Source organism: Oncorhynchus keta, chromosome 19, assembly GCF_023373465.1.
Source record: "Oncorhynchus keta strain PuntledgeMale-10-30-2019 chromosome 19, Oket_V2, whole genome shotgun sequence".
Taxonomy (NCBI): Eukaryota; Metazoa; Chordata; class Actinopteri; order Salmoniformes; family Salmonidae; genus Oncorhynchus; species Oncorhynchus keta.
Window position 1 is genome coordinate 76366198 of NC_068439.1, and position 27681 is coordinate 76393878.

Consider the following 27681-nt stretch of genomic DNA (forward strand, 5'->3'; position numbering starts at 1 on the left):
TAAGTGTTCATATTTTTAATCAAATAACTGAACAAAACAATAAATGACAAACGAACAGTCCCATAAGGTGAATGGAAAAAAAACACAAAACAGGAAATACAGAACACAGGTGGGAAAAGGCTAAGTATGATTCTCAATCAGAGACAACGAATGACACCTGCCTCTGATTGAGAACCATACCAGGCCAAACACATAACAACAACATAGAAAAAGGAACATAGACTACCCACTCTAACTCACGCCCTGACCATACTAAAACAAAGACATTACAAAAGAGGTCAGAACGTGACAATCCCGCAAAAAAGTCAAAGTTGTCCTCAAATAAAGTCAAAATTATCCTCAAATAAAGTCAAAATTATCCTAAATTGAACCATCAATGTAACATGACAGGAGGACTAGGATGGATAGTTTCCCCGGACTGGGGACCGTCGCTGGAGACCCCGGACTGGGGACCGTCGCTGGAGACCCCGGACAGGGGACCATCGCTGGAGACCCCGGACCGGGGACCGTCGCTGGAGACCCCGGACTGGGGACCGTCGCTGAAGACCCCGGACTGGGGACCGTCGCTGAAGACCCCGGACCGGGGACCGTCGCTGAAGACCCCGGACCGGGGACCGTCGCTGAAGACCCCGGACCGGGGACCGTCGCTGAAGACCCCGGACCGGGGACCGTCGCTGAAGACCCCGGACTGGGGACCGTCGCTGAAGACCCCGGACCGGGGACCGTCGCTGAAGACCCCGGACTGGGGACCGTCGCTGAAGACCCCGGACCGGGGACCGTCGCTGGAGACCCCGGACCGGGGACCGTCGCTGAAGACCCCGGACTGGGGACCGTCGCTGGAGACCCCGGACCGGGGACCGTCGCTGGAGACCCCGGACTGGGGACCGTCGCTGAAGACCCCGGACTGGGGACCGTCGCTGAAGACCCCGGACTGGGGACCGTCGCTGAAGACCCAGGACTGGGGACCGTCGTTTGATCTTACAATATGTCAAAATTATCCTACAATAAAGAACGTCAAATTGATCTTTCAATAAAGTCAAAATGATCTTGCAATAAAGAACGTCAAATTGATCTTTCAATAAAGTCTAAATGATCTTTCAATAAAATCAAAATTATCTTGCAATGAAGTCACAATTATCCTGCAATAATATCACAATTATCCTGCAATAAAGAACGTCAAAATTATCCTGCAATAAAGAAAGTCCAAATTCATAACCTTTTTTTTTTTGTTTAAGCGTGTCTACCTCCAATACACTGCCGTGTACAGTAGGAATAACGTCATGTTACGCACTACTACCACTATATGTGTATAGGATATGATAGGTGCCTCACAGAAATGCCTGTTGAGAATCTTTAAAGAGTCAGTTTCCTTCTGACTGTGATAACAATAGTTCTCTCTCTCTCAGCTCAGCAGGATAATCAGGGACTTGTCGGCCATTACGAGACTGATCCATATCAATCAGGTGACGACTGGCACGGCACCAGCACACATTCATCCACCCCATTGAGACAGGCCCACATGGGGTCCTTACACTATAGGGTCCCATGTGGGCTTCAGGGGGAGTTTAGCTGCCCATACTATCCCTGAGCATTAAAAAACATTCAAAGACACAGGACTGGTTTGTCTTGCTTAAAGAGATGATTCAAAAATATACTTTACGGAAAAACACAAATCAAAAAGGTACCTTTTGAAAAGCAGCAGACCTAACATTAGCCTTGCAATCTACTTTCCAAATAAGTGCTTTGGAGCCGATATGTGTGAGAGCTTCATAGAGATCTTGTGACTGTGAGAATGTCCTTATCACAAGGCTCTGGCCACACACACACACACACACACTCCCCCTAAGACATGTCCTGCACTGATGCAGGCAGTCAGCGGGGTTCCTTGGGCTAGAGAGACAGACGGTCTTTGTGTGTGGAATGTGTTCGATGGAGAGAGAGGCAACAACACACTTCCCTATGATGACATAACAATCAAATTCCTTTCTACGGTAACTATTTTTGTTAGATCGTTGAAAAAAACAAAAAGTAACAAGACCATGGACAGTACATCATACGTAGATGTCATTGGTGACCTCTCGGGTTGGGCAATGTTGTCACATTATGCTGTGCCAGGAAGGTCATCCTAGACCTAGAGTGCACTGCAGATAGGGAGGTAGCTATGTCACTGGAGATTACACATTGCTATGAAGAGAATCACTATTCCGTGTCAGTGTGTGTGTGTGTGATAGAGAATGTCCGTGTGTATTTCCATATTCGGTGTCCGTGTGGTTGTCAGTCAATGTTTACATGTAATGTGTGTGTGTGTGTGTGTAGGTGTAAAAATGTGCTTATCTAATCCATGGGCCCACTTGGACAGGACAGTGTTTAATCATTTACACTACACACGTTCCCAAATGTATTACATCAACAGTATTTCTGGCTGTGTGTGTGCACGCATGTTTGCGTTTCTTTCAATTTGTGTATGCATAGGGTTAGGAGCTCAGTGTGTATGCGTGTGTCACTGGCTGGAGGAAGTATAGATCCATCCCAAGAGCTCAGATAGGATTGTAATAGGACTTTAATACACAACAGTACAAACAAGGCAACACAGCCTTCCCTCAATTGCTTTTGGACTTTAATCTGATCAACGATTTATTTTCTACCGGGACACGTGTTACCCGGATTAAGTGTCACTAACTCACAAATACTGGAGAGAGAGCGCTAGTATTCCTGTCTATATCTCCAATCTCCCGCTGTACTTTCCCTACTGTTCTTTTAAAATAAAAATTAAAAAACAGGGAGGGAGACAGTAAGTTTATACTGAAACATGGACAGAGTCCCTGGATGTGTCCAATCAGAAATGTTGTTTATCATTGTAAAACACTTAAACATTTTCTGTGCCCTAATGAACACGACGCTGCCCTTTGGTTCAGAAAGGAATTCAGGGCCCTAACAGCAAGGAGTAAAATCTATTAATTTTATTAAAGTGAAAGACGTGGATTAATTACTTAACGCAACCCCACCAACAGAGGGCGCTTCAATAAAACTGGATACGGCTGAGGCAGCCATTTTGTACACAGCAGCCTACTGAACACACATAAACTAAACAAGTCACCCAAACTCACAATCTTACCACCACGCCTCAATCACCAATCACAGAGAGCTCAGAGCAGCCGTGTCCTGTGAATTTAATAATCCCGGATGAGCCCCCATTATGTTATAAACGCCTCTTGGAGGAGGAAACGCAACATCCCACTACATCTCAACTCCCCGTGGAGTGAAAACAGTATGTGATCATAGGTGCGGTGAAGGACGACAGAGGCAGAGGAAAATACAGTTTACAGAGAATGTATTATTCCTAACACACGATAATGTGGGGGAAAGGGGCTGGACGCAACCAAAGCAAAGACAATAAAAGTTAAGGAATCCCCTCTCCTACCTTACCTGCCTTCCCACTTCTAACCTAACCTTTAGAACCACCTGGCGCGCTAACCAAGATACAGGGGGTGGTCCGCCCAGGTCTTACCTAGTGTGCATAGACAGATTAAATACTACGGCTTATGTATGCCGGCAGGCCTCCCAAGGTGTGTTCCCCCTCTGAAAGATTGGCTAAAAAATAATATAATTTAAAAATAAATAAAAAATTATTCACTGACCACCACAACAACAACAACAACCAACAAAGGTTCCTCTCTGAGGAAGGAACAATGGCTTTTATCAAGCTGTAGAAGGAGTTGGTAATTGAAGAAACAGCTGTATCCCCTGATGAGAGGGAGGGGTCAGAGCTCCAATCAGCGATGGGGCAGACTAATCAGCTGCTTAAGGAATCCAGGAAGCCATTTCCTGGAATAGACACAACACAACACAACAACACAGGAACTGGGGAACGTAACAGCAGGTATAATCTGAGGGGAAATGTGGGTCTATACTCTGGATCTTATGTGGATATAAAGTATGGAAGAGGTACTAATAATGTTAACATAGTTTAAAAAATGGACTAATAAAATACAAAACTGGTTTAAAGCAGTTTTATATCAGGACAGAACAAACATGACGTTCACTCTAAATGGCAACTCCCACAATTATGCAATACTCTCATCCGAGTCACAGACTTCTGCTGTTTCATTCAATTCACCACTGTGTGTATGTGTGTCTGTGTCTCTGTTTCCTGTATGCTTGAATCAGATACAAACCACTTTTAAACCACTGATTAGGAATCAGTTAGCCTTACCTTGACCCCTATTAAAATCTGTTGTGGTGAGGACTGAGACTGATCAGCTGCATGCTGTTACAGACTGACTGTGAGGCATGCTGTTACAGACTGACTGGGAGGCATGCTGTTACAGACTGACCAGAGGCATGCTGTTACAGACTGACCAGAGGCATGCTGTTACAGACTGACTGGGAGGCATGCTGTTACAGACTGACTATGAGGCATGCTGTTACAGACTGACTAGAGGCATGCTGTTACAGACTGACTGGGAGGCATGCTGTTACAGACTGACCAGAGGCATGCTGTTACAGACTGACTAGAGGCATGCTGTTACAGACTGACTGGGAGGCATGCTGTTACAGACTGACCAGAGGCATGCTGTTACAGACTGACCAGAGGCATGCTGTTACAGACTGACCAGAGGCATGCTGTTACAGACTGACCAGAGGCATGCTGTTACAGACTGACTAGAGGCATGCTGTTACAGACTGACTGGGAGGCATGCTGTTACAGACTGACCAGAGGCATGCTGTTACAGACTGACCAGAGGCATGCTGTTACAGACTGACTGGGAGGCATGCTGTTACAGACTGACTGGGAGGCATGCTGTTACAGACTGACCAGAGGCATGCTGTTACAGACTGACCAGAGGCATGCTGTTACAGACTGACTGGGAGGCATGCTGTTACAGACTGACTGGGAGGCATGCTGTTACAGACTGACCAGAGGCATGCTGTTACAGACTGACCAGAGGCATGCTGTTACAGACTGACTAGAGGCATGCTGTTACAGACTGACCAGAGGCATGCTGTTACAGACTGACTAGAGGCATGCTGTTACAGACTGACCAGAGGCATGCTGTTACAGACTGACCAAAGGCATGCTGTTACAGACTGACTGGGAGGCATGCTGTTACAGACTGACCAGAGGCATGCTGTTACAGACTGACCAGAGGCATGCTGTTACAGACTGACTGGGAGGCATGCTGTTACAGACTGACTGGGAGGCATGCTGTTACAGACTGACTGGGAGGCATGCTGTTACAGACTGACTGGGAGGCATGCTGTTACAGACTGACTGGGAGGCATGCTGTTACAGACTGACCAGAGGCATGCTGTTACAGACTGACTAGAGGCATGCTGTTACAGACTGACCAGAGGCATGCTGTTACAGACTGACCAGAGGCATGCTGTTACAGACTGACCAGAGGCATGCTGTTACAGACTGACTGGGAGGCATGCTGTTACAGACTGACTGGGAGGCATGCTGTTACAGACTGACCAGAGGCATGCTGTTACAGACTGACCAGAGGCATGCTGTTACAGACTGACCAGAGGCATGCTGTTACAGACTGACTGGGAGGCATGCTGTTACAGACTGACTGGGAGGCATGCTGTTACAGACTGACCAGAGGCATGCTGTTACAGACTGACTGGGAGGCATGCTGTTACAGACTGACTGGGAGGCATGCTGTTACAGACTGACCAGAGGCATGCTGTTACAGACTGACCAGAGGCATGCTGTTACAGACTGACCAGCGGCATGCTGTTACAGACTGACCAGAGTCATGCTGTTACAGACTGACTAGAGGCATGCTGTTACAGACTGACTGTGAGGCATGCTGTTACAGACTGACTGGGAGGCATGCTGTTACAGACTGACTGGGAGGCATGCTGTTACAGACTGACCAGAGTCATGCTGTTACAGACTGACTGTGAGGCATGCTGTTACAGACTGACCAGAGGCATGCTGTTACAGACTGACCAGAGGCATGCTGTTACAGACTGACTGGGAGGCATGCTGTTACAGACTGACCAGAGGCATGCTGTTACAGACTGACCAGAGGCATGCTGTTACAGACTGACTGGGAGGCATGCTGTTACAGACTGACCAGAGGCATGCTGTTACAGACTGACCAGAGGCATGCTGTTACAGACTGACCAGAGGCATGCTGTTACAGACTGACTGGGAGGCATGCTGTTACAGACTGACCAGAGGCATGCTGTTACAGACTGACCAGAGGCATGCTGTTACAGACTGACTGGGAGGCATGCTGTTACAGACTGACTAGAGGCATGCTGTTACAGACTGACCAGAGGCATGCTGTTACAGACTGACTGGGAGGCATGCTGTTACAGACTGACTAGAGGCATGCTGTTACAGACTGACCAGAGGCATGCTGTTACAGACTGACCAGAGGCATGCTGTTACAGACTGACTAGAGGCATGCTGTTACAGACTGACCAGAGGCATGCTGTTACAGACTGACTAGAGGCATGCTGTTACAGACTGACCAAAGGCATGCTGTTACAGACTGACCAAAGGCATGCTGTTACAGACTGACTGGGAGGCATGCTGTTACAGACTGACCAGAGGCATGCTGTTACAGACTGACTGGGAGGCATGCTGTTACAGACTGACTGGGAGGCATGCTGTTACAGACTGACTGTGAGGCATGCTGTTACAGACTGACTGGGAGGCATGCTGTTACAGACTGACCAGAGGCATGCTGTTACAGACTGACTAGAGGCATGCTGTTACAGACTGACCAGAGGCATGCTGTTACAGACTGACCAGAGGCATGCTGTTACAGACTGACTGGGAGGCATGCTGTTACAGACTGACTGGGAGGCATGCTGTTACAGCCTGACCAGAGGCATGCTGTTACAGACTGACCAGAGGCATGCTGTTACAGACTGACTGGGAGGCATGCTGTTACAGACTGACTAGAGGCATGCTGTTACAGACTGACCAGAGGCATGATGTTACAGACTGACTGGGAGGCATGCTGTTACAGACTGACTAGAGGCATGCTGTTACAGACTGACCAGAGGCATGCTGTTACAGACTGACCAGAGGCATGCTGTTACAGACTGACTAGAGGCATGCTGTTACAGACTGACCAGAGGCATGCTGTTACAGACTGACTAGAGGCATGCTGTTACAGACTGACCAGAGGCATGCTGTTACAGACTGACCAAAGGCATGCTGTTACAGACTGACTGGGAGGCATGCTGTTACAGACTGACCAGAGGCATGCTGTTACAGACTGACTGGGAGGCATGCTGTTACAGACTGACTGGGAGGCATGCTGTTACAGACTGACTGTGAGGCATGCTGTTACAGACTGACTGGGAGGCATGCTGTTACAGACTGACCAGAGGCATGCTGTTACAGACTGACTAGAGGCATGCTGTTACAGACTGACCAGAGGCATGCTGTTACAGACTGACCAGAGGCATGCTGTTACAGACTGACTGGGAGGCATGCTGTTACAGACTGACCAGAGGCATGCTGTTACAGACTGACCAGAGGCATGCTGTTACAGACTGACTGGGAGGCATGCTGTTACAGACTGACCAGAGGCATGCTGTTACAGACTGACCAGAGGCATGCTGTTACAGACTGAACAGAGGCATGCTGTTACATACTGACCAGAGTCATGCTGTTACAGACTGACTAGAGGCATGCTGTTACAGACTGACTGTGAGGCATGCTGTTACAGACTGACTGTGAGGCATGCTGTTACAGACTGACTAGAGGCATGCTGTTACAGACTGACTAGAGGCATGCTGTTACAGACTGACTGAGAGGCATGCTGTTACAGACTGACCAGAGGCATGCTGTTACAGACTGACTAGAGGCATGCTGTTACAGACTGACTGAGAGGCATGCTGTTACAGACTGGTCAGAGATTTGCTGTTGCAGACTAAGACAAAGCCGGTTAGTTACCCAGGCAGAAGAGCTGTCAGCTGCAGAGCACAGAAACATCTGGACCTCCTACACAGACACTCAGACAGAGAGAGGGAGGGACAGAGAGAGGGAGGGACAGAGAGAGAGAGGGCGAGAGAGAGAGAGAGAGAGAGAGAGAGAGAGAGAGAGAGAGAGAGAGAGAGAGAGAGAGAGAGAGAGAGAGAGAGAGAGAGAGGGGGGGAGGGGGGACAGACAGACACAGAGAGAGAGAGGGGGGAGCAGAGAGAGAGAGAGGGAGGGAGAGAGAGAAGGAGAGTGAGTGAGTGAGTGAGTGAGGTGAGTGAGTGAGTGAGTGAGTGAGTGAGTGAATGAGTGAGTAAGCAAGATGCACTAAGATACATAACGCCATTGAATTACAATGTAATACAAAAGCCTTATTTGGGAAATTATTTGCGGATTTTACACACACACACACACGCACACACACACACACGCACGCACACACACACACACACACAACAGCATGCCTCTAGTAACAACACGTGTGTGTGTGTGTGTGCGTGTGACTGTGTGCGTGGGTGTGCTTGACCTCACTGCCAGTGGTCCGAAAAACAGGGTGCAGCTGGATCCAGATGAGCGATGACGGAAAATGTGATTTTGTCTTGTCTTGTCTTTCTTTGTATTCATGTTGTGAAGACTCCAGATGGGTTTCAAAGAGCGTGGACAAGCAATGCATGGCCTCCTCCTGTGTCGCAGCGCCACGCCATTAACTGCATCACATTGCTGCTGAAACTGAAAGAAAGTCCAAGAAAGTGACTCTTGCTGTTGGTTGTGAAGACGTTCAGGAAGTGGCTAAATAGAGAGTTGAACGGATCGTTGGGCGGCATGCACACACACAGACAGCAAAAAAAAACACAGAGACACACACACAGACAGCAAAAAAACACACACACACACACACACACACACACACACACACACACACACACACACACACACACACACACACACACACACACACACACACACACACACACACTCTGTCGTCTGATGTGCTTCAATCAGCTTGTGGTTTCACTTCCCCTCCCACCACAGACGACACCTATGAGTAACAAAAGTCAAGTTCCAGACATCTAATCACACAACTCGAAAGCCTACGTTCTGAGCCCACACTCGGTGCAACGTCAAGCTTTCAGCCATTTCTATGGTAACCTTGTAAAGTATTCTCAGGATTTAACACTGTGACGAAACACTCAAGTAAAGCCTTACTGCTACACATACATACAGTGGGGCAAAAAAGTATTTAGTCAGCCACCAATTGTGCAAGTTCTCCCACTTAAAAAGATGAGAGAGGCCTGTAATTTTCATCATAGGTACACTTCAACTATGACAGACAAAATTAGAAGAAAAAAATCCAGAAAATCACATTGTAGGATTTTTAATGAATTTATTTACAAATTATGGTGGAAAATAAGTATTTGGTCACCTACAAACGAGCAAGATTTCTGGCTCTCACAGACCTGTAACTTATTCTTTAAGAGGCTCCTCTGCCCTCCACTCGTTACCTGTATTAATGGCACCTGTTTGAACTTGTTATCAGTATAAAAGACACCTGTCCACAACCTCAAACAGCCACACTCCAAACTCCACTATGGCCAAGACCAAAGAGCTGTCAAAGTACACCAGAAACAAAATAGAGAGAGAGAGAGAGAGAGAGAGAGAGAGAGAGAGAGAGAGAGAGAGAGAGAGAGAGAGAGAGAGAGAGAGAGAGGAGGGAGGGAGAGAGAGAGAGAGAGAGAGAGAGAGAGAGAGAGAGAGAGAGAGAGAGAGAGAGAGAGAGAGAGAGAGAGAGGGAGGGAGGTGAGAGAGAGAGAGAGAGAGAGAGGGAGGGAGAGTGAGGGGGAGAGAGAGAAAGAAAGAAAGAAAGAAAGAAAGAAAGAAAGAAAGAAAGAAAGAAAGAAAGAAAGAAAGAAAGAAAGAAAGAAAGAAAGAAAGAGTGAAATTAACTCATACAGACAGACGAAAGGAAAGGAGAAGAGGAAAAGCTGATTACATAAGGATTTGGGCCAATGTGGTAACGACCAGTCTGGCATATGAACAGTCGCAGAGAACGCGCACACTTAATCTCTCCTTCCGCACATAACCACTTCGACAATTACTACAGCAGTTGATCCTACTGTAACTTCACCCCCCACTAACTCCCCACCCCAAACCACCAATCATTCTGTCATAGAGGACACCTGCTATTTCAGGAATTCCTCGTAAGAGCATTGTAGTTAAATAGCACCTAATGAGTGGTGTTGCTAAGACGTTTCCAGGAAGTGGATAGGATTCACCCTGGTGAGTACCCAGAGGAAGAGGAAGGAGCGTGGTTGACCCCTGGCTGAACTGAGGAGAGGCCTTTTACACCCACAAACAAACCTTTATATAGCTAGTAGTTATGCTGTACCTACAGGTATGGGCCTGTATATACACGTTGTATAAGTATCTCTTGAGTACAGTCCACATACGGCAGCAAGCGAGCTGCCAACATGAGTGTTTGAAGGGCATCATATGTGGACCACCTCCAAACTAAAGGAACATTGATATCCCATTTTGTGTTTGACCACGCACCTATTTAAACTGTGGTCAAGCATGCTCAGAGGAGCGACTGAGTCGGTCTGAAGCTTTCAAAACAGTGACATACAACGCACCAGAACATACAACACACCATAACATACAACACACCAGAACATACAACATACCAGAACATACAACACACCATAACATACAACGCACCAGAACATACAACACACCATAACATACAACGCACCAGAACATACAACGCACCAGAACATACAACGCACCATAACATACAACGCACCATAACATACAACGCACCATAACATACAACGCACCATAACATACAACGCACCAGAACATACAACGCACCATAACATACAACGCACCAGAACATACAACGCACCATAACATACAACGCACCATAACATACAACGCACCAGAACATACAACGCACCAGAACATACAACACACAACACACCAGAACATACAATGCACCAGAACATACAACACACCAGAACATACAACACACCAGAACATACAACGCACCAGAACATACAACACACCAGAACATACAACACACCAGAACATACAACGCACCATAACATACAACGCACCAGAACATACAACGCACCATAACATACAACACACCAGAACATACAACACACCAGAACATACAACACACCAGAACATACAACGCACCAGAACATACAACACACCAGAACATACAACACACCATAACATACAACGCACCAGAACATACAACACACCAGAACATACAACACACAACGCACAAGAACATACAACGCACCAGAACATACAACGCACCAGAACATACAACGCACCAGAACATACAACGCACCATAACATACAACGCACCAGAACATACAACGCACCAGAACATACAACGCACCATAACATACAACGCACCAGAACATACAACACACCAGAACATACAACACACCAGAACATACAACGCACCAGAACATACAACACACCAGAACATACAACACACAACGCACCAGAACATACAACGCACCAGAACATACAACGCACCAGAACATACAACGCACCAGAACATACAACACACCAGAACATACAACACACCAGAACATACAACACACAACGCACCAGAACATACAACGCACCAGAACATACAACGAACCAGAACATACAACGCACCAGAACATACAACGCACCATAACATACAACGGACCAGAACATACAACGCACCATAACATACAACACACAACACACCAGAACATACAATGCACCAGAACATACAACACACTAGAACATACAACACACCAGAACATACAACGCACCAGAACATACAACATACCAGAACATACAACACTCCATAACATACAACGCACCATAACATACAACACACCAAAACATACAACACACCATAACATACAACGCACCAGAACATACAACGCACCATAACATACAACGCACCAGAACATACAACACACCATAACATACAACACACCAGAACATACAACGCACCAGAACATACAACACACCAGAACATACAACACACAACGCACCATAACATACAACGCACCAGAACATACAACACACCAGAACATACAACACACAACGCACCAGAACATACAACGCACCAGAACATACAACGCACCAGAACATACAACGCACCAGAACATACAACGCACCATAACATACAACGCACCAGAACATACAACGCACCATAACATACAACGCACCAGAACATACACTGCATCATAACATACAACGCACCAGAACATACAACACACCAGAACATACAACACACAACACACCAGAACATACAACGCACCAGAACATACAACACACCAGAACATACAACACACATCGCACCAGAACATACAAAGCACCAGAACATACAACGCACCAGAACATACAACGCACCAGAACATACAACGCACCAGAACATACAACGCACCATAACATACAACGCACCAGAACATACAACGCACCAGAACATACAACGCACCAGAACATACAACGCACCAGAACATACAACGCACCATAACATACAACGCACCAGAACATACAACGCACCATAACATACAACGCACCAGAACATACAACGCACCATAACATACAACGCACCAGAACATACAACACACCAGAACATACAACATACAACACACCAGAACATACAACACACAACACACCAGAACATACAACACACCAGAACATACAACACACCAGAACATACAACGCACCAGAACATACAACACACCATAACATACAACGCACCAGAACATACAACGAACATACCAGAACATACAACACACCAGAACATACAACACACCAGAACATACAACACACCAGAACATACAACACACCAGAACATACAACACACCATAACATACAACGCACCAGAACATACAACACACCAGAACATACAACATACCACACCAGAACATACAACACACAACACACCAGAACATACAACACACCAGAACATACAACGCACCAGAACATACAACGCACCAGAACATACAACGCACCATAACATACAACGCACCAGAACATACAACGCACCAGAACATACAACGCACCAGAACATACAACACACCAGAACATACAACACACCAGAACATACAACACACCAGAACATACAACACACCAGAACATACAACACACCAGAACATACAACACACCATAACATACAACGCACCAGAACATACAACACACCAGAACATACAACACACCAGAACATACAACACACCAGAACATACAACACACCAGAACATACAACACACCAGAACATACAACACACCAGAACATACAACACACCAGAACATACAACACACCAGAACATACAACACACCAGAACATACAACACACCAGAACATACAACACACCAGAACATACAACACACCAGAACATACAACACACCAGAACATACAACACACCAGAACATACAACGCACCAGAACATACAACACACCAGAACATACAACACACCAGAACATACAACACACCAGAACATACAACACACCATAACATACAACGCACCAGAACATACAACGCACCAGAACATACAACACACCAGAACATACAACACACAACACACCAGAACATACAACACACCAGAACATACAACACACCAGAACATACAACACACCAGAACATACAACGCACCATAACATACAACGCACCAGAACATACAACGCACCAGAACATACAACGCACCAGAACATACAACGCACCAGAACATACAACACACCATAACATACAACACACCAGAACATACAACACACCAGAACATACAACGCACAACACACCAGAACATACAACACACCAGAACATACAACACACCAGAACATACAACACACCATAACATACAACGCACCAGAACATACAACGCACCAGAACATACAACACACCAGAACATACAACACACCAGAACATACAACGCACCAGAACATACAACACACCAGAACATACAACACACCAGAACATACAACACACCAGAACATACAACACACCAGAACATACAACGCACCAGAACATACAACACACCAGAACATACAACACACCAGAACATACAACGCACCAGAACATACAACACACCAGAACATACAACGCACCAGAACATACAACACACCAGAACATACAACATACCAGAACATACAACACACCATAACATACAACGCACCAGAACATACAACACACCAGAACATACAACACACCAGAACATACAACGCACCATAACATACAACGCACCAGAACATACAACGCACCAGAACATACAACACACCAGAACATACAACACACCAGAACATACAACGCACCAGAACATACAACACACCAGAACATACAACACACCATAACATACAACGCACCAGAACATACAACACACCAGAACATACAACACACCAGAACATACAACACACCAGAACATACAACACACCAGAACATACAACACACCAGAACATACAACACACCAGAACATACAACACACAACACACCAGAACATACAACACACCAGAACATACAACACACCAGAACATACAACACACCATAACATACAACGCACCAGAACATACAACGCACCAGAACATACAACACACCAGAACATACAACACACCAGAACATACAACACACCAGAACATACAACACACCAGAACATACAACACACCAGAACATACAACACACCAGAACATACAACACACCAGAACATACAACACACCAGAACATACAACACACCAGAACATACAACACACCAGAACATACAACACACCAGAACATACAACACACCAGAACATACAACACACCATAACATACAACGCACCAGAACATACAACACACCAGAACATACAACACACCAGAACATACAACACACCAGAACATACAACACACCAGAACATACAACACACCAGAACATACAACACACCAGAACATACAACGATCAATCACCGACAAGGAAATGAGGGGAAACAGAGGGTTAAATACACAACATGTTGTAATTGATGGGATTGGAACCAGAAGTGATGGAAGACAAGACAAAACCAATGGAAAATGAGATATGGATCAGTGATGGCTAGAAGATCGGTGACGTCGACCGCCAAACACCGCCGGAAACAAGGAGAGGGACCGACTTCGGCGGCCGTTTCTTTGATCAGCAACATGCTGAATGCTCATTTCACTGAAAACAGTTGCAACGCAAACATTTTAGTCCAAGCTCAACGGTCATTAGCGTGCTAGCATTAGCATTAGCATTAGCATTAGCATTAGCATTAGCATTTTAAGCAGAGCGGGTGAAGTTCTGACCTGCTCAAACCTTCACATGTTGGGGAGGAGAGAGAGAGAGAAACAGAGAGACCACCAAATGAAATGGGAAAAACAAGCCAGGAGCAGAGGGCTGAAGAGCACAGCGCCAAACAATAAAACATCTCTCGTCTTCAAGTGCCTAATATGGCGCTGGCAAAGAAGTACGTATTACTATTTTTTGAACATTTTGGACATTTTGGACATTGTAAAATATATTCATAGATAGGATGTTTAGCGCTCATGAAGAAACAATATACTTTCATTCTTATGTTACTCTATGCTCTATTGAGGAATGACTTAGGACTTCTCCAATATTTGTCCCAGCAGGCCTCAGAAGCTTAGGACTTCTCCAATATTTGTCCCAGCAGGCCTCAGAAGCTTAGGACTTCTCCAATATTTGTCCCAGCAGGCCTCAGAAGCTTAGGACTTCTCCAATATTTGTCCCAGCAGGCCTCAGAAGCTTAGGACTTCTCCAATATTTGTCCCAGCAGGCCTCAGAAGCTTAGGACTTCTCCAATATTTGTCCCAGCAGGCCTCAGAAGCTTAGGACTTCTCCAATATTTGTCCCAGCAGGCCTCAGAAGCTTCTTGCGATATGACCTTAGACTGAGAGAATGTGCCCATTGAACACTCAGGATTAGTGCCAACAGTCCTCAACACCACACACACACACACACACACACACACACACACACACACACACACACACACACACACACACACACACACACACACACACACACACACACACACACACACACACACACACACACACACACACACAGTCTTAAAGAGGCTTAGGGATTATAGACTGGCCTGTACAGTACAGAGAGTCATGTGACACGCACATTCAAAACAAACACACACACACACAACATGGTCTGCAGGGTGAACAGTGTATACCAGAGTTTAGTTGTGCCAACAGGTGTGTGTGTATACATGGCATTGTAAAAAAACACGCACATAAGGTATAGTGCCTGTGAGTCTGTACAGTAGTAATTTATTGTTGCATGTGTGTTATGTGCTGGCAATTGCAGGTTTATCTGTAAAAGTGCACATACAGTACATGCTTAAGTGTGTGTGAGCATGTGTGTTACGAGTAGCGCTCAGAAGTGTGTTTGTGTGTGTGTGTGTGTGAGCATGTGTGCATGGACAGGCTTATTTCTGCACTGTAGGGGGCAGCCCATTAGGGCCTGGATTTGAGTAAGCAGATAAGGAAAGGTGAGCAAAGTTGTGAGCGAGTAATGTGTGTGTGTGTGTGTGTGTGTGTGTGTGTGTGTGTGTGTGTGTGTGTGTGTGTGTGTGTGTGTGTGTGTGTGTGTGTGTGTGTGTGTGTGTGTGTGTGTGTGTGTGTGTGTGCGTGCGTGCGTGCGTGCGTGCGTGCGTGTGTGCGTGTGTGTGTGTACACTGAGGCCAGGTCTTCAGACAGCACATCTTTACACTCATTTCCATGGATCAGAGATGGGTGAGGAAGTGGATCCTTTTCAAAGAACAGGCTGACCCTTACCGTGACACGTGTAGAGAAAACAATAGGGAAAACACACTGTTGTCCAAGAACAACCTCTCCCTCAACGTGAGCAAGACAAAGGAGCTGATCATAGACGACAGGAAAAGGAGGGCCAAACACACCCCCATTAACATCGACAGGGCTGTAGGGGAAAGGGGCGAGAGTTTCCACATCACGAAACATGGTCCAAACACACCAACGCAGTCGAGAAGAGGGCACGACAAAACCTATTCCCCCTCGGGAGAATGAAAAGATTTGGCATATGGGTCCTCAGATCCTCAAAATGTATTACAGCTGCACCATTGAGAGCATCCTGACCGGTTGCATCACCGCCTGGTATGGCAACTGCTCGGTAAGGTGCTACAGAGGGTAGTGCGTACGACCAGTACATCACTGGAGCCAAGCTTCCTGCCATTCAGGATCTCTACCCTAGGCAGTGTCAGAGGGAGGCCCAAATTATTGTCAAGGACTCCAGTCACCTAAGTCAAAGACTCTCTCTGCTGCCGCACGGCAAGCGGTACTGGAACGCCAAGTCTAGGTCCAAAAGCCTCCTTAACAGATTCTACCCCCAAGCCATAAGACTGCTGAACAATTAATCAAATGGCCACCCAGACTAGTTACATTGACACCCTTCCCCCCACTTGTTTTTACACTGCTGCTACTCGCTGTTTATTATCTGTGCATAGTCACTTTAGCCCTACCTACATGTACCTCGACTAACCTGTACCCCCTCACATTGACTCAGTACCGGTTCCCCCTGTTTATAGCCTTGTTATTGTTATTGTATTGTGTTACTTTTTATTACATTTTTTACATTAGTTTATGTAGTAAATATTTTCTTAACTCTATTTCTTGAACTGCATTGTGGGTTAAGGGCTTGTAAGTAAGAATTTCACGGTAAGGTGCATGTAACAAATTACATTTGATTTGATTTGATCCTCCATCCTGCTACACTCACAAATGAATGTGGGGGTGGTTTGTTAATTGAGTCACAGTGTGTGTGTGTGTGTGTGTGTGCATGGAGGATGAAACTGACAAAATCCTAGGACTCTAGGTTGTCAGGGCAACAGCACAACAAAGTAAAGGGCTGTCATGCCTCCATGGTGACCACTCTGAGGGGGTCACCTTAATGAACAAAGAGCTGACCCCCTCCATCTTCAGTCCACTCCCCCTCCTTCACCCTCCTTCTGTCCTTCTGTCTCTATGTTCCAGGGTTACATAACAGCCTAGCAAACTGAGCAGTGGCAGTACTGCCTCACAGTTCACATCACCATCACCCATCACTATCTAACTCCTGGGTGGTAGAATACACACCATCACTATCTAACCCCTGGGTGGTAGAATACACACCATCACTATCTAACTCCTGGGTGGTAGAATACACACCATCACTATCTAACTCCTGGGTGGTAGAATACACACCATCACCCATCACTATTTAACTCCTGGGTGGTAGAATACACACCAAACCACCATAACAGTGAAGCCTAATACACTGTAGCTCTCATATATAGCTAGAGTAAGGAATAGATGGTATTCAGGAATGAGGGTTGATCATGACCCACACACACACAGACACAGACACAGACACAGACACACACACGCACGCACGCACGCACGCACGCACGCACGCACGCACACACACACACACACACACACACACACACACACACACACACACACACACACACACACACACACACACACACACACACACACACACACACACACACACACACCTCAGCCTGTAGGGATTCACTAGCTCATCTTGAGGCAGCAAATCACGTCTATACAACGTCGGCCATGTCACGTCTAGCATTCCAAGGACGAGTGTCACCCAGACCTTGACAAAACCACCCTCAAGGAAACCAAATGTTGTCTGGGAAGAACCAAGGGAGGTTTCAGCTTCTGTGTCTTTGTGTAGCCTTGAGGCAGACAACTGGACCATTACAGGGAGAAACCTGTCACTATTCCCAATACAACATCATAAATTAATCATGAAGGACTATGGAAAAAGCAAGGCAAAATAGCTGCCGTTCGACTCTGTTGTTTATCAGCCTTCGCCTGTTATTCTATGCTAAGGGTCACCTTAAGCTAAAAAAAGACAAAGACTGAGTTATGAATTTATACGTCCCAGGTGTAACTGAATACACATTTCTGATTCGTGGACTGTGTTCTATGAGTGCATTTATTTCACATAACGGGACAGTTGGGAAAATGGTTGTAGTTCCATCAGATGTCCAACAGAAATCACCATTCTAAATCCCTGCACCAAACAAACACGAGGTACAGAAAAACTAAAGCAATAACCACACAAGACAACAGTGGATACATTATAGATGGTCTGACTAGGGAGAAACTTAGCTAGCATGGATTTGTTTTTGCAGAGCTCTTCTTATTTTTTTTATTTTTTTTTTGCAGAATCTGATGACTTGCTGTTTTAAATGATGAACATTACTTTCTCCAGGAATCTGTTTGTCGCAGTCAACATAAGTGGAGAAAACTACTAGTGCTGTCAAATACTCCCACATCTTCCTCGTTTCGACCAGCGGTTGGTAGATGGAACATGTTGATACAGCTATTGCTAGCTATTTCAGCAGGTTGAAAGAATACGACCAAAACAAGATGACAATACAAGCCTTACTAAAATATCAAGTGTTTCATGCTGCAAACAAATTGCCCTTCAGGAACAATACAGATTTATTGAATTTAAACTAGGGATCAAATCTCCATTAGGTCAGGTACGGCTAACACCAAATGCTACCCCGATCTGTCTTGGGCAGTAAAGGGTAGCTCAGTAATGGAAAAATTGAGAGAATCAACACTGAAGCTGCCCTTCTTCTCCCAGAGCTAAGTAGGCCATCATTTAACTTCCACTCCCCATTGTGAGAGCTGGCTTTTTAATCGTGCTGTGCTCTCCATGCTAATGAGCAGAAATCCAATCACAACAAACAAAATTGGGTTGTAGTGCATGGAATGCTAATGTTTAGTGGTTGCCAGCACCAACAACAACAGCACATTGAATTGATAGAGGATTATCTTGCGAGGTAATATACCCCAGAATGCCAGCTTGAGACCTGATTGGGGTTATTGTCTCTGTTAGAGACGAGGGATTGCTGTCTGTGTAGAGACTAGGGGTTGTTGTCTGAGTAGAGACTAGGTATTGTTGTCTGTGTACAGACTAGTGGTTGTTATCTGTGTAGTGGCTAGGGGTTGTTCACTGTATAGGGGCTAGGGGTTGTTGTCTGTATAGTATAGAGGGTAGGGGTTGTTGCCTATGTAGAGGTTAGGGGTTGTTGCCTATGTAGATGTATAGGGGTTGTTGTCTGTATAGTGGCTAGGAGTTGCTGTCTGTATAGAGGCTAGTGGTTGTTGCCTATGTAGAGCCTAGGGGTTGTTGTCTGTGTAGAGGCTAGGGGTTGTTGTCTATGTAGAGACCAGCAGTTGTTGTCTGAGTAGAGACTAGGGATTGCTGTCTGTATTGTGGCTAGGGGTTGTTGTCTGTGCAGAGACTAGGGATTGTTGTCTATGTAGAGGCTAGGGGTTGTTGTCTGTATAGAGGCTAGGGATTGTTGTCTGTGTAGAGACTAGGGATTGTTTTCTGTGTAGAGGCTAGGAGTTGTTGTCAGTATAGAGGCTAGGGGTTGTTGTCTGTATAGAGATTAGGGGTCATTGTCTGTATAGAGACTAGGGGTCATTGTCTGTATAGAGGCTAGGGGTTGTTGTCTGTATAGAGACTAGGGGGTGCTGTCTGTGTAGAGGCTAGGGGCTGTTGTCTATGTAGAGGCTTGACATACCGTACCAGTCAAAAGTTTGGACACACCTACTCATTCAAGGGTTTTTCTTTTCTACATTGTAGAATAATAGTGAGGACATTAAAACTACGAAATAACACATATGGAATAATCTTGTAACTACAAAAAGTGTTAAACAAATCAAAATATATTCTATATTTGAGATTCTTCAAAGTAGCCACCCTTTGCCTTGATGACAGCTTTGCAGGCTCATGACATTCTCTCAACCATCTTCATGATGTAGTCACCTGGAATGCATCTCAATTAACAGGTATGCATTGTTAAAAGTTCATTTGTGGAATTTCTTTCCTTCTTAATGCGTTTGAGCCAATCAGTTGTGTTGTGACAAGGTAGGGGTGGTATACAGAAGATAGACTATTTGGTAAAAGACCAAGTCCATATTATGGCAAAAACAGCTCAAATAAAGATAGATAAATGACAGTCCATCATTACTTTAACACATGAAGGGCTGTCAATGCGAAACATTTCAATAACTTCAAAGTTTCTTCAAGTGCAGTCGCAAAAACCATCAAGTGCTATGATGAAACTGGCTCTCATGAGGACCGCCACAGGAATGGAAGATTCAGAGTTACCTCTGGTTCAGAGAATACATTCTTTAGAGTTAACTGCACCTCAGATTGCAGCCCAAATAAAAGACACATCTCAACATCAACTGTTCAGAGGAGACTGAGTGAATCATACCTTCATGGTCGAATTGCTGCAAAGAAACCACTACTAAAGGACACCAATAATAAGAAGAGGTTTGCTTGAGCCAAAAAACACCAGCAATGGATATTAGACCGGTGGAAGTCTGTCCTCAAATCAAATCAAATCACAAGAAAAAATTGTCACATACACATGGTTAGCAGATGTTGATGTGAGTGTAGCGAAATGCTTGTGCTTCAAGTTCCGACAATGCAGTAATAACCAACGAGTAATCTAACCTAACAATTTCACAACAACTACCTTATACACACAAGTGTGAAGGGATGAAGAATATGTACACTGCTCAAAAAAACAAAGGGAACACTTAAACAACACAATGTAACTCCAAGTCAATCACACTTCTGTGAAATCAAACTGTCCACTTAGGAAGCAACACTGATTGACAATAAATTGTACATGCTGTTGTGCAAATGGAATAGACAACAGGTGGAAATTATAGGCAATTAGCAAGACACGCCCAATAAAGGAGTGGTTCTGCAGGTGGTGACCATTGACCACTTCTCAGTTCCTATGCTTCCTGGCGGATGTTTTGGTCACTTTTGAATGCTGGAGGTGCTTTCACTCTAGTGGTAGCATGAGACGGTAGCATGAGACGGAGTCTACAACCCACACAAGTGGCTCAGGTAGTGCAGCTCATCCAGGATGGCACATCAATGCGAGCTGTGGCAAGAAGGTTTGCTGTGTCTGTCAGCGTAGTGTCCAGAGCATGGAGGCGCTACCAGGAGACAGGCCAGTACATCAGGAGATGTGGAGGAGGCCGTAGGAGGGCAACAACCCAGCAGCAGGACCGCTACCTCCGCCTTAGTGCAAGGAGGAGGAGCAGGAGGAGCACTGCCAGAGCCCTGCAAAATTTGTGGCCTCCTGCAGGCCACAAATGTCCATGTGTCTGCTCAAACGGTCAGAAACACACTCCATGAGTGTGGTATGAGGGCCCGACGCCACAGGTGGGGGTTGTGCTTACAGCCCAACACCGTGCAGGACGTTTGGCATTTGCCAGAGAACACCAAGATTGGCAAATTCGCCACTGGTTCCCTGTGCTCTTCACAGATGAAAGCAGGTTCACACTGAGCACATGACAGACGTGACAGAGTCTGGAGACGCCGTGGAGAACGTTCTGCTGCCTGCAACATCCTCCAGCATGACCGGTTTGGCGGTGGGTCAGTCATGGTGTGGGGTGGCATTTCTTTGGGGGGCCGCACAGCCCTCCATGTGCTCGCCAGAGGTAGCCTGACTGCCATTAGGTACCGAGATGAGATCCTCAGACCCCTTGTAAGACCATATGCTGGTGCGGTTGTCCCTGGGTTCCTCCTAATGCAAGACAATGCTAGACCTCATGTGGCTGGAGTATGTCAGCAGTTCCTGCAAGAGGAAGGCATTGATGCTATGGACTGGCCCGCCCGTTCCCCAGACCTGAATCCAATTGAGCACATCTGGGACATCATGTCTCGCTCCATCCACCAATGCCACGTTGCACCACAGACCGTCCAGGAGTTGGCGGATGCTTTAGTCCAGGTCTGGGAGGAGAACCCTCAGGAGACCATCCGCCACCTCATCAGGAGCATGCCCAGGTGTTGTAGGGAGGTCATAGAGGCATGTGGAGGCCACACACACTACTGAGCCTCATTTTGACTTGTTTTAAGGACATTACATCAAAGTTGGATCAGCCTGTAGTGTGGTTTTCCACTTCAATTTTGAGTGTGACTACAAATCCAGACCTCCATGGGTTGATAAATTTGATTTCCATTTATCATTTCTGTGTGATTTTGTTGTCAGCACATTCAACTATGTAAAGAAAAAAGTATTTAATAGGAATATTTCATTCATTCAGATCTAGGATGTGTTATTTTAGTGTTCCCTTTATTTTTTTGAGCAGTGTACATAAAGATATATGAATGAATGATGGTACAGAATGGCATAGGCAAGATGCAGTACATGGTATCGAGTACAGTATATACATATGAGATGAGTAATGTTTGTGAGTGCTTTTGGTGACAAGCCAAATTTCTTCAGGCTCCTGAGGTTGAAGAGGCGCTACTGTGCCTTCTTCACAACTCTGTCTGTGTGGGTGGACCAATTCAGTTTGTCCGTGATGTGTACACCAAGGAACTTAAAACGTACTACCCTCTCCACTACACTGTCCCGTCGATGTGGCACCACACTCCTTTGGTCTGACACCACACTCCTTTGGTCTGACACCACACTCCTTTGGTCTGATGAGTCCAAATTTCAGATTTTTGGTTCCTACTGCTATGTCTTTGTGAGACGCAGAGTAGGTGAATGGATGATCTCTACATGTGTGGTTCCCACTGTGAAGCATGGAGGAGGAGGTGTGATGGTGTGACGGTGCTTTGCTGGTGACAATGTCAGTGACTTATTTAGAATTCAAGGCACACTTAACCAGCATGGTTGCCACAACATTCTGCAGTGATTCGTTTTACACTTTTTTGGTTACTACATGATTCCATATGTGTTAGTTCATGGTTTTGATGTCTTCACTATTATTCTACAATGTAGAAAATAGTAAAAATAAAGAAAAACCCTTGAATGAGTAGATGTGTCCAAACTTTTGACTGGTACTGTATTTGGATGGTTTAATCAACGTTGTTTTCAGCAGTGTAAAGTACTTAAGTAAAAATAATTTAAAGTACCGCTTAATTGTTGTGGTATCTGTACTTTACTATTAACATTTTTGACTACTTTTACCTTTACTACCCTACATTCTTACAGAAAATAATGTACTTTTTACTCCCTGACACCCAAACGTGCATTTTGAATAGCGGGACAGGAAAATGGTCAAATTCTTATCAACTTATCAAGAGACCATCCCTGGTCATCCCTACTGATCAGGTGGATTCACTAAACACACACTGAGTGTTGGAGTGTGCCCCTGGCTATCCATAAATACATTTTTTTAAACAAGAAATTGGTACCGTCTGGTTTGGTTAATATAAGGAATTTTAAACGATTTACACTTTTACTTTTGATACTTAAGTATATTTAAGCAATTACATTTACTTTTGATACTTCAGTATACTGAACAAAAATATAAACACAATGTGCAACAATTTCAAAGATTTGACTGAGTTACAGTTCATAGAAGGAAATCAGTCAACTGAAATAATTGATGTAGGCCCGAATCTATGGATTTCACATGATGGGCATGAGCGCACCCATAGGGAATAGGCCCACCCACTTGGGAGCCAGGCCCAGCCAATCAGAATTAGTTTTTCCCCACAAAAGGGCTTTTACTCAAGTTGTACTTTACTGGGTGACTTTCACTTTGAATGAATATGCAGTGATATGCTAGCTATGTGTAACAGGAGACCAGGGATAATACGATGGGCAACGTCAGGCCCACAGAGATGTCCAGAGCTCCGATACAGAGGAATGCAGTGCAAGGGGAAAAATGGTAAACAAGGTAATCAATAAACAATGCTGAAAATAAAAAAAATAAAAAACTTCTCTGAAATGTAGGAAATAAAATATTGATAATGAAATGTTTCCCATTTTGTACCATCCTTTTTTTTTTTTTTGATTTCACCTTTATTTAACCAGGTAGGCTAGTTGAGAACACCTTTATTTAACCAGGTAGGCTAGTTGAGAACACCTTTATTTAACCAGGTAGGCTAGTTGAGAACACCTTTATTTAACCAGGTAGGCTAGTTGAGAACACCTTTATTTAACCAGGTAGGCTAGTTGAGAACACCTTTATTTAACCAGGTAGGCTAGTTGAGAACACCTTTATTTAACCAGGTAGGCTAGTTGAGAACACCTTTATTTAACCAGGTAGGCTAGTTGAGAACACCTTTATTTAACCAGGTAGGCTAGTTGAGAACAAGTTCTCATTTGCAACTGAGACCTGGCCAAGATAAAGCATAGCAGTGTGAACAGACAACACAGAGTTACACATGGAGTAAACAATTAACAAGTCAATAACACAGTAGAAAAAAAGGTAGTCTATATACATTGTGTGCAAAAGGCTTGAGGAGGTTTGCGAATAATTACAATTTTGCAGATTAACACTGGAGTGATAAATGATCAGATGGTCATGTACAGGTAGAGATATTGGTGTGCAAAAGAGCAGAAAAGTAAATAAATAAAAACAGTATGGGGATGAGGTAGGTAAAAATGGGTGGGCTATTTACCGATAGACTATGTACAGCTGCAGCGATCGGTTAGCTGCTCAGATAGCAGATGTTTGAAGTTGGTGAGGGAGATAAAAAAAAATCCTGACTAGTGGCATGATGGGATAAGTGTCTCCTGCTATACTAGTGGCTCAATAATCAATCATATCAATTTACCCAGTTCACCTCCATTATTCCATAATGGCTCTATTTCAATCCCACTAAAAGCAAGCCTAGAGGCACAATGACATGGGTAGACCACAGATTGGACAAGGGGAGGGCCTCCATTGCATTGTGGTAGTAGTATCATTGTGTGCAGCAAAGTCTATAGGCACATTCTGTAGAAAAATACTCTAGGTCCCATTTTAATGTAAACTGTTAAAACAATTGAATCAGTCTTTTTTTTAAATTAAATCTATCTAATAATAATGTTTGTAATTGTATATTTCATTTTCAGGAGACTTCCTCAACTTACATCTTTATACACACACACACACACTTACAGTCATGTGTGCATACATTCACACACACACACACACCCACACACACGAACCCACTACCCCTGGCACAAACGCACACACTCTACACAACTGACACTACAGAAGGACCACACACTATCTTCATGATCACACACACACACACACACACATTTCCTGACTTCTTCAGGAGACTTCCTCAACTATACATCTTTAGCTAGACTCACACACACACGCACGCACGCACGCACGCACACACACACACACACACACACACACACACACACACACACACACACACACACACACACACACACACACACACACACACACACACACACACACACACACACACACACACACACACACACACCTCACATGCTCCCCTTCAGCTTCACAACTGAAATAATAAGGACACTGTCTGTTATCCCGTCTCCTTAATCTTTCCCTTCCAGGACGGCGGCATAAGATCGTCGCAGGTGAAACCTGTCATGGTGACTTACACAGCGGGAGCACGGGGCAAAGACGATGGTGACCGACACGCTCCTTCGAGGCCCCGACAGCCGGGAGGAAGTAGAACGTTTATATTTAATCCGTCTCCTGGCATCCTGTCGCTGGCTTGTTCGTCTTAACGTCTAATCTCATTTGGACTCACTGATGAGGGAGAGATGTCTCGAAGGCGGTAGAGCTGCCCTAAGTATGTTAGCTAGCTAGCTTGCTCTGATGGGAATAGTAATGTCATTAGCCTTGATGTTGAAACTTTGGGTAAAGTTGCCCCTTATATGCACACACCTAGGATCAGCCTCCCCATCCCAAATAGAAACCAAAACCATTCAGGAGAGAGATATAAAAAAAGTGACTTTAGATCAGTATTCAATGTGACTTTAACCCACTCCATCTCTGTGGGAGTGGTAATAGCCTCTTCTAAGGTATGTGTCTCGATGATACATGAGGTAGTGTACTTCGTGGCAAAATTAGCAAAGGCATTGGCCTTAGCAAGGCATTGGTGGTAACTTTACCTCAATGTGTTCCTCCAGGGGCTCCGGTCAATAATTATAAAACCTTGAATGGTAGTGACAACTGAGCAGTAATGGTAGTGGTTCGTCGTTGCCTTATCAACAGGCCCGTCCATTGACAAATAAGATGGCTGGCTAGCGTCGTGAATGCAGGCATGATCACCGGCAGCCGGTCTCCTGGCAACAAAGCCTGGGAGAAGACTGGCAATGCCAGGACCCTCTGGGCTGCCAAACTCTGCCTCTCAAAACTCTACGAACGGGATACACGCTAGGAAAAAACACACCAAAAATAGTTGCTTAACTACCACCTACGAATAGAGAACAACGAAAATGGTACCGTTCACCACAAAACACTCTCCTCCGCCTGTGCTGTGCACACGTAGAAATATTTATAAACGCACGCAAAATCAATCCGAGACAGTGTCATTCACTCCAAGGTAGTGGTTTTTCCTAATTCCTTGCCTTTCCCCTCAGCAAAGTGCTCCGACCACAAGTCCACGTTGCTCCGACCACAAGTCCACGTTGCTCCGACCACAAGTCCACGTTGCTCCGACCACAAGTCCACGTTGCTCCGACCACAAGTCCACGTTGCTCCGACCACAAGTCCACGTTGCTCCGACCACAAGTCCACGTTGCTCCCACCACAAGTCCACGTTGCTCCGACCACAAGTCCACGTTGCTCCGACCACAAGTCCACGTTGCTCCGACCACAAGTCCACGTTGCTCCGACCACAAGTCCACGTTGCTCCGACCACAAGTCCACGTTGCTCCGACCACAAGTCCACGTTTTAAAATGCAGCAT

The 27681-nt window shown here is 45.3% G+C and overlaps 1 protein-coding gene across 1 annotated transcript; it reads right to left on the reverse strand.

Moving 5' to 3' along the window:
* Positions 1–27681, reverse strand: LOC127909069 (putative uncharacterized protein ENSP00000383309). The gene is made up of 4 exons (XM_052468968.1): positions 27311–27681; positions 8483–8563; positions 7928–7975; positions 1–999 (listed from the first exon to the last, which is right to left on the reverse strand). Exons 1-4 carry the CDS (start codon positions 27679–27681, stop codon positions 396–398), a joined length of 1104 nt encoding a protein of 367 aa, XP_052324928.1. The 3' UTR covers positions 1–395.